Consider the following 9,780-nt stretch of genomic DNA (forward strand, 5'->3'; position numbering starts at 1 on the left):
GGGGGGAATAGGGACAGATGTATGCATCATTTTCTAACATGGCCCTTTCAGACGATTTAACTTTTTTTTAACTCAACACATTAAATCACTACTAACTATTTCACACAGCAATGGTATCCTGAGGTTTGTGTTAAATTGTGTTGGGTGGTTACTGAAACTGAAACTGATTGATTATGGCACAGCCCCACCTAGGATATTTTTCACCATGCGCCACATCACAGCATTGTATAAGTGGAATATTCCCTTTTACCAGCCATGGAAACAGCTTCTACATACACGTACATCACAATTAGAATCAGCTTTATTTGCCAGGTACATAGCTTCTATATATATATATATATATCTCAGATGTAAAGGTGTCCCACCTGTCCCCTGGTCCGCTGCCAGCGTCCTCTCTGACTTCATTTTAAAGTTCCTCTTCTCCCCGACCTGTTTTAGAAGATACAACACGCTAGCTGCGGCTAATCTTAGCTTTAGCACCAACTCCCTGCGATATTAAAAAAAGAAACCCAACCTGCTCTGTGTAGCTTTGTTTCAGCTTTTAAAACCACATCTGGCAGTTTGGGACGTTTTTTTCCATCTTAGGAAACTAAACACTGACGCGCTTTACTCCGCCGTCTTCATCACGATGTGACAGTTAACCAGCTAACGTTAGTTCCGGGGACGGACGCTATTACGCGTCGTACCAACAACTCTTTCCTCCAACAACACATCTTAATTGACTAATGCAATCGAGGGTTTCTGACGTTACCAAGCTTTCAGAGGTTTGACTGTAAAATAAAGAAACACGGGCGTCCAATGCCGGAGACTGCACGTATCCCTTTATTCAACCACAACACAGGTAATGCAACACTTCAACCACTTCCGCTTGTCCCTTCGCAATAAAGGCTCTATGGCTTACTGTAACTTTCTCTTACCCCTCCTGATGTCGAGAACGTCTCTTTATATGTTACATCTTTAGATGGACCTGAACTGGTGATATTGTTACTTCTAACAGTCCTATCCCTTCCCCTTTCTAACTACACATAGGTCGTTGTGAGCCCGATAATTACTACTAATGTACATGCTAGTCAACAGATGGTTTACTTCAAATGATGTCATCCTGGAGGGTACTCAGCCTGTCCTGGTGTACCACACCGGTCATCTCAATTCTATTTCTTTACTTTATTTGCTTTACCCTGGCCTAATTAGTGGAATAGTAGACACCATACATGTCATTAATCATTTTGGTGTTACTGATCATATTACCTTGGAACATAGTAAGAATTCTTATAGTTTTATACAGATCATAATATGTCCATCTCAGCTTTGCTTCAAAGAAAAAAACTTGTCCACTCCCTGACAGGAAACACCTTGCTAGACTAACTTCCCTAGGCTACCTCCCTCCTGTCTCCCTTGCTTAAACTAAAGATAGCTTTCAACTAGGGCTGCACGATTACGGCCAAAATGATAATCACGATTATTTTGATCAATATTGGGATCACGATTATTCTCACGATTATTTGTTGATTTTAACCAAAAGAAATTTTATTGTCACATAGGCTATTTATAACTGCTTTCACATTCATATTGTTACATTCTTCTTATGTTGAAGTTGTATGTTGTATAGACATACAGCTGAAACACATGTAAATGAAAATTAGCTATTTGAAATAAATAGCATAGCATATTGTTGTTGTTTTTTAAATGCATTTCTGTGAAAGCTCCTTCACTTTTTTTCAACAACTGATTAAAAGAGCTAGGGAGAGAGAGGGAGTGTGATGGACGCTACTCGTAAAGAGACGGCTGACTCATTATGAACGGGTCCAGCACGGGTCGAATGGTGGATACACACGTCGTGTGTATGAAACGTCTGTATAGTCACTGTGCTGCATTTTTATGTCCAATGATATTCTGGCCATGGGTCACATCTCTGGCAAAGGTCCAGCAGCTCCGTCTCACACACTGTTACTCTACAAACTGAAGTTAGTTGCATTCAATAACTTCTTCTGTGTTCTTTGCCGTAGCGGCCGCGATAGCAGAGTTAACCGCGGAAACACTGGTACATATACAGGTTTGCTTCACATACTTAACAATATACAGCTGTGTTAATAAAACAATAAAACTGTAGACAAATGTCAGAAGTGTGGAGCAGCCCCGCTGTGTGGCCGGGCTGCGCTGAGAGTAAGACAAGAGAGAGTAGAGGAGAGATCCAAACATGATCCACACAATTAAAACATGAACCCAATGTGTATGGAATAATCTCATATATTAATAGTGAATCTTGCTAAATAGACGTTCCTTGGAAAGAAGTGAATATACCGTATGTGTTGTTTTGTGCCCAATAAATATCCGATATTCACATTTGTCTGATTTCTTAGTTAAAATTGATTGCATGACAGACATAAGACAAAACAATATCTAATAAAATAATTAAAAATAACAGTGTACTTTTTCCTACCACACAATATGTGTTCTCTCTATATGTTGATACATATACAGTAGATTATTGTTTGATACTTAAGAAGTATTGCTTGGACTTAAAAGGCACTTAAAACATTAATCCATGTCATCAATCTCAGGATCAGACGAGTCCCCAGTCGGGTCTTCAGTCTCTGGTTTTAAAAGTGGATGTGAGTTCCTGGCTGGTTCTGGTCCCCCAAAGTCCTCTCCGCCAGCTTCTGTTTCCATCGGACCAACACATTTATGCGTTTTGACATACGAACGCCAGGCAAATCTTTTGTTACAAACACTACAGCTGAATCTTTTCTCTCCTGTGTGGACCGCCATGTGTGACCATAAACCTTCTCTCTGTGTAAAAGATTTCTTACAAACTGAGCAGCTGAAAGGTTTTTCTCCAGAATGAGTCATCATGTGTTTCTTCAAGTGTCCACGTTCAGTGAAAGCTTTACCACACTCAGAGCAGTTAAAAAGTTTCTCTCCTGTGTGGATTCTCATGTGTTTCTGTAAACTTCCTCTCTGTGTAAAAGATTTCATACAAACTGAGCAGCTAAAAGGCTTCTCACCTGTGTGAGTTATCATGTGTCTCTTTAGGTGTTGACTTTCAGTGAAAGCTTTACCACACTCAGAGCAACTAAAAGGTTTTTCTCCTTTGTGGATTCTCATGTGTGTTTGTAAATGTCCACCTTGTGTAAAAGATTTCTTACAGATTGAGCAGGTAAAATGTTTTCTCTTCTCTCCTGTGTGAGTTCTCATGTGTTTCTTCAGGGTTCCACTATAAGTGAAAGCTTTACCGCACTCAGAGCAGCTGAAAGGTTTTTCTCCTGTGTGAGTCATCATGTGTCTCTTCAGATGTGACTTAAAGCCAAATCCTTTTCCACACTCAGAACAGCTGAATGTTTTCTTACATCCTAAATCCTGTTTCAGAGAGTTTAAAGCTGACTGGGGTTCTCTGGTCTCCTTCCAATCAGCACTGTCATCAGTCTCAGGATCAGATGAGTCTCCAGTCTGGTCTTCAGTCTCTGGTTGTAAAAATGGATGTGAGTTCATGGCTGGTTCTGGTCCTCCACAATCCTCGCCATCAGCTTCTGTTTTCATGTGCTGAGTTTGTCTTTGATGAAGCTGAGAGGACTGAGCTTCCTCTTCATCATCTTCACTCTTCACAGGGACAGGAGTGAAAGGGAACTTGGTGATATCAGCCTCCTCCAGCCCTTGAAGCTGCTCTTCCTGCTGACTTTTCCACAGTTCCTCCTGTTCTTCTTTAGTGTGTGTGTGGGACTCTTTCTCCTCCTGTTTGACTCTAGGGCTACACTCCTGCTGCTCCTCTTCACCAATGATAACTTCCAGAACATCTGGAGGTAAATCTGAAACACAGACAGACATTTATTAATTTGCGTCTTAATGATAACCTTAAAAAACCTCATGCCTCCACCCTGCTCTGGCTGTAAAAGTTGTGCCTGTCTGTCTGAGAAAATCTCCAAGATGGAAGGTGAGATAACTCGCTGCACCATTTAGAAAGTATGAGTCCTTGCTCAGTTTCATGCTAGGCTTGGGCTGGTGTAAACTTGTTCTAACCAATTTGATATCAAGCCAAACATCAGACCACTGGGTGTCGCACTTGTCTCCGTTTCTCCAGAGTGAGACTAATGAGAGAGTTCATAATGAGAGTGTAGCATCTCCAGACCACATGGTGGCAGTAATGCGCCTCTAAGCCAAGACTTTTACTGGCAGTGAGCTTTAATAAACACTATTTCTGTGGATCAACCATCCTGTTGGTCCACCATCCGTTCTGCGCATACACACGATGTTCACTCATGCACATAAATACATAGCGGAAAACTGTCTTTTTCCCTACACTATTGGTACCCCGCATGTGTCGGAACACTTGACGGCCAAGCATCACAACGGACAGCTTTTTTTTCTTTCATTTTATTAACAAAGAACAATTATATCGCCAGTACATACATATACAAAAAGTCAATACCAGAGGTGCATATACAGAATATTTATATAAAAATTATATATTAGCATGTTTTGAAGGCTAGACTTTTTTGTAGTTCAAAAGTGCTCAACATGTAATCTACACTTTTTAGTAGTTCAGATATTTATTTAATTTTTTAATAAAGATATTTAAATTAAGACGTCACTGATCCAAAACTGTTTACCGACATCTGTGTACCAGGCATAGGCGACATTATTCTTATTTTTTTTTTAAATTATGGTTTAAGCAAGGCTATAAATTCCGAGGTGTTTACGTGGTGGCCAATACAAAAATATAAAGGAGCTAAGATATTTGTTATGAAAAGTTATAAAATCATGCAAGTCCCACATTATTTTGCATGGAAATCTGCAAAATAAATTGCCCCCCGCGTAAAAATGCGGACTGGCTGATTTCAAATGAGTGTATGTTAATGTAACATGTTACAACAAAATAAAACATGATTTGAGGCTTGTTAATGTGGTGCTGGAATATTCCTTTTACTGGCCTGGGCCCAGTATTTGTCTTGCAAATGTTTTTTTTTTTAAATGCTTTGACTTTCCCTCAGTCAAAAAGAATTCCCATTCCACATGTTATCAAAAAAGGTGTATGTTAATGTAACAACTCCTTCATATTTTGGATTGGCCCCCACGTAAACAACTCGTAATTTATAGTCTGGCGTAAGGGATAATTTAAAAATAAAAATCCCCAGATTACATGTTGATCACTTAATAGTAATGTCGCCTATGCCTGGTACACAGATGTCGGTACACAGTTTTGGATCAGTGACCAGTCTTAATTTAAAAATTAATTATTAAAAAATATATAATATCTGAACTACTAAAAAGTGTAGATTATATGTTGAGCACTTGGGAACTACAAAAAAGTCTAGCCTACAAAAAATGCTAATATATAATTTTTATATAAATATTCTGTATATGCACCTATGGTATTGATTTTTTGTATATGTATGTACTGGCGATATAATTGTTCTTTGTTAATAAAATGAAAGAAAACAAAAAAAAAGCTGTCCGTTGTGATGCTTGGCCGTCAAGTGTTCCGTCTTGCGCATGCGCAGAACGGATCGTGCAGGCAGGACTGATCGTGTACCGACACATCCCACAGAGTCTTTTAGCGGTTTGTATCAAGTAGGAAAACAAGGGATATACTGTACTGTTTTAGCTTGTCTGCATTGGCTTCCTGTAAAACTCAGAATAGAATTTAAAATCCTTCTTCTCAATTAAAAAAATCTTCATGGTCAGGCACCATCTTATCTTAAAGAGCTCATAGTACTTTAGTACCCCACCAGAGCACTTTGCTCCAGAATGCAGGGTTACTTGTGGTTCCTAGAGTCTCCAAAAGTAGAATGGAAGCCAGAGCTTTCAGCTATCAAGCCCCTCTCCTGTGGAACCAGGTTCCAGTTTGGGTTTGGGAGGCAGACACCGTCTCCATATTTAAGAGTAGGCTTAAGACTTTCCTCTTTGATAAAGCTTATAGTTAGAGCTGGCTCAGGAAAGTCCTGAACCATCCCTTAGTTATGCTGCTATAGGCCTAGACTGTCGGAGGACTTCCCATGATACACCAAGAACCTCTCTTCTCCTCCGTCTCTCCATCTGGATGCAATCTCATCCCATTAATGCATGTTATTAACTCAACTTATTCCCTTTCCCGTAGTCTTGAGCTCTCTCGCCCCTCTCCTCTTATCACTTCCTGCAGGTTTTTCTGGCTCTGGATCTTTGGTTGGAGTTACCTGCCGCCTCCATGTTCCTGCTCGACACCCTCTGCTACAATTCTCCATGTCTCTCTTTCTGTCTCTTGTCTGTCTGTCTGTCTGTCTTACTCTCTCTCTCTCGCTCTCTGTCTGTCTCTTTCTCTCACCCCCAACTGGTCGAGGTAGATGACTTGTTGCTGAATTGTTGGGTTTCTGTAAATAACATCACAGAATACTGTCTAGACCTGCTCTTTTATGAAAAGCGCAAAAAAGATAACTGTTGTTGTGGTTTGGCGCCATATAAATAAAATTTAAGTGAATATACATAGAGTCCTACAAACCCGATATGACTATCTAGTGAAATTGTAAGTGCTGTGAAAGTGCAGCTAGCTTCTAGGGACAGTATGGATTCAACAAGAGTGGGGGGCGTAAGATGGCTTGGAGTGTTGATAACATGGTAACAGAAAAGACTACAAGTATGATGACCAGAATACCTGAGACTGCAGCAGCTGAAGCAAAGCACAAGCTGCATATTTGGCTGGGAAAAGGTTACCTCCCCCACTGGTTTAAAGATTCATCAGGGAAGGAAAGGGTATCTAAAAAAAGGGTAACAAGGTACTCTCATGAGACAACTACTTTCTGAGAATCAGCTCGAGTCACTCGACTTAAGTTCAGCAGCTTTGGCTCAGTCCCCCACTGCAAATGGCAAAACCAGTTTAGGGTGAAGAGTAGTTAGGAGAACTCTTTAGAAGTGGACCATTTCTATAACTACGATCCTGTAACTACCTAGTCGGAAAGCAGCTATAGAACAGTCGATCAGTTCAGGACTGAGATAGTCACCGGCCTGGAGAACATAAAGCTAAAAGCGACAGAAAAAAGCGGTTGAAAAATGGGTTGGTTTCCAGGATTTTTATCCAGGAGAAAAACACAAGTAATAACAATGATTTCAATATTGACCCAAATAATTGTAAATGTAAATGGACTCACTCACACACATTTACACTCTGATTTACACACTGATGGCGCAGCAACTCTTATATCTATATACACACACATAGCTTCTATGTACATGTACAGACACATATCTTCAATGTACATGTACACACATAGCTTTTATTTACATGTACACACACAGTTTCTATATATATGTACACACACATAGCTTCTATGTACATGTACACACATATCTTCTATGTACATGTACACACACATAGCATCTATGTACACACACATAGCTTCTCTATACATGTACACACCATAGCTTCTATGGACATGTACACACACATAGCTTCTATATACAGTACATCTTCACACACATAGCTTCTATATACATGTACACACACAAAGCTTATATTTACATGTACACACACATCTTCTATGTGTATACACACAGCTTCTAGGCAACATACACACATTGCTTCTATCTCCATGTATACACGGATATCTTCTATATATATATATTTCAGATGTAAAGGTGTCCCACCTGTCCCCTTGTCCGCTTCCAGCGTCCTCTCTGACTTCATGTTAAAGTTCCTCTTCTCCCCGACGTGTTGTAGAAAATACAACACGTTAGCAGGAGCTAGCTGCGGCTAACCTTAGCTTTAGCACCGCCTCCCTGCGACATTAAAAAAGAAACCTAATATATAAATATATAGCCTGCTCTGTGTAGCTTTGTTTCTGCTTTTAAAACCACATCCAGCAGTTTGGAACGTTTCTTTCTTCTTAAGAATCTAAACACTGTCGCGTTCTACTCCGCCGTCATAATCACGATGTGACACACAAACAGTTAACGTTAGTTCCGGGGACGGACGCTATTACGGGTCGTACCTACAATTTACATGGGCGTTTCACACTCCAAGCCTTTGTCCAAAGTCCCATTCTAACATGTTATTGATTAAGTAGTAATGAAAGACTCAGAAGATGCTGCTCAAGAGAGAGAGAGAAAGAGATGGAAGATAAATTAAGATAAATATAGTGCAAAAGGTGAAACAATTTTTTTTGTTTACGAGTTCAACTTTTATTATGCAAGTTCAGATTCTCACATCATATTCTACAAGCTCTCACCTTTTGCACCATATTTACCTTTATATTAACTTCACCCTGTCAATACCAGAGAAGATACTGCATACTACTGTAGTAAATCTGCAAAATGTCCCCGAAAGAAATGCTCCCGTGTTGTGGATTGAGTTATTTTCTTTGGATGACCAACATGTACCTCAAGAGAAAAACCCTATATTTAATATAATATATTTAAAATCTATTTTGACAACTTAACATTTAAACAACAAAAGACTAGCTCAACTGAACCAAACAAATTTGATAAACTAAAGAAAACCACAAACAAGGTCCTGGTTTTATACTCACGGCAAACGAGCCCCCAACCTGTCACAATTGGCTTACAGGCCACAGCAAAAGAGGGAGAAGCACAGCAACGTAACAATAATAAAGTGACATTTATGAAATAATGATGCAAACAAGAGAACGATGAGGTGTTATTGTAAGTATCAGTGATGAATGAAGGTGTATGAATGTAATGGAGAATGTGAGGTGCATGTTGTCAGTAATTAAAGGGAAAACATGTTTGTGCGGCGTCGGGAGAATGCGGCTGCCCGGTCCCGGGGCAGGCGGGGTTAAATAGTCTAGGAGGACCGGCCCGGTGATCACAGTCATCTCATTATCGCCTCCGCTACACCTGCAAGTTAACAAGACAAACCACAGTATACATGTAGGACAGGCCCAGGGCCGGCACGCCAACAAACATGACATCATTTTTTTAACTAGTGTTTATTTATATGCAGTAGTTATTATATAGTCGTGAGAAATGGTTTCAGTTTACTTAAATCACCACAAGGTTTGCTCCCCTAGTTACCCCAGAAGCAGAAGCAGCATGTAGCATACAGCATACAGCATGCAGCATGTAGCATACAGCATGCAGCATGTAGCATGTAGCATGCAGCACTCACTGACTACACGCACTTCTCCAACACTACTGCAATGACATATCACATGCCCTGTGAGCAAACGCACACACACACACAAACAGACAGACAGGGACACAGATACACACACTTAAAATACCCACACACACACATACACGCATACACACCCATACTAACCCAAACACAGACCCACCCACACATGGACAGACAGACAGACCCAGCCACACATGGACAGACAGACAGATCAACACACACAGAGACAGACAGACCCAAACACACACACAGATAGACACACACACAGACCCACCCACACATGGGGCGGCTTTGGCTCAGTGGTAGAGTGGTTCCATCCCTGGCCCTGCAGTCCCATATGGAAGTGTCCTTGGGCAAGGCATCCCTGATGCTGTGCCATCGGAGTGTGATTGTGTGTGAGTGTGTATCTGATGAGAAGGTGGCACCTTGTACGGCAGCCTCGGCCCCACTGTGTGAATGGTGAATGGTTCATATATTATGTAAAAGCGCTTTGAGTAGTTGTTAAGACTAGAAAAGCGCTATATAAAATACAGCACATTAACATGGACGGACAGACCCATCCCCACACACACAAACAGACAGACTCACAGACGGACAGATACTTTAATTCAATTCAATTCAATTCAATTTTATTTATAGTATCAATTCATAACAAGAGTTATCTCAAGACACTATACAGA

At 40.4% G+C, this 9,780-nt stretch overlaps 1 protein-coding gene and 1 long non-coding RNA gene across 6 annotated transcripts in view; one reads left to right on the forward strand and one right to left on the reverse strand.

Moving 5' to 3' along the window:
* Positions 1-9,780, reverse strand: part of LOC117947697 (oocyte zinc finger protein XlCOF6-like) — a 29,293-nt gene that overhangs the window by 3,567 nt on the left and 15,946 nt on the right. Inside the window, exons 1-2 of one of the 5 annotated variants that reach the window (XM_034876880.1) lie at positions 7,612-7,756; positions 3,196-3,803 (exon numbers count right to left, since the gene is read on the reverse strand). The exons of 2 other annotated variants lie outside the window; for them this stretch is intronic. In XM_034876880.1, coding sequence (XP_034732771.1) covers positions 3,196-3,803; positions 7,612-7,651 — 648 coding nt within the window. In that variant the 5' untranslated portion in view covers positions 7,652-7,756. Of the gene's footprint in view, positions 1-2,320; positions 3,142-3,195; positions 3,804-7,611; positions 7,757-9,780 lie in introns of those variants that run through there. 2 more of the 5 variants (XM_034876875.1, XM_034876876.1) reach the window with 2 other exon arrangements.
* Positions 3,156-9,780, forward strand: part of LOC117947711 — a 16,449-nt gene continuing 9,824 nt past the window's right edge. The window contains exon 1 of the long non-coding RNA XR_004657301.1: positions 3,156-3,254. This is a non-coding gene — a long non-coding RNA (uncharacterized LOC117947711). The remainder of the gene's footprint in view (positions 3,255-9,780) is intronic.

Source organism: Etheostoma cragini, chromosome 7 (genome assembly GCF_013103735.1).
Source record: "Etheostoma cragini isolate CJK2018 chromosome 7, CSU_Ecrag_1.0, whole genome shotgun sequence".
Lineage (NCBI taxonomy): Eukaryota > Metazoa > Chordata > Actinopteri > Perciformes > Percidae > Etheostoma > Etheostoma cragini.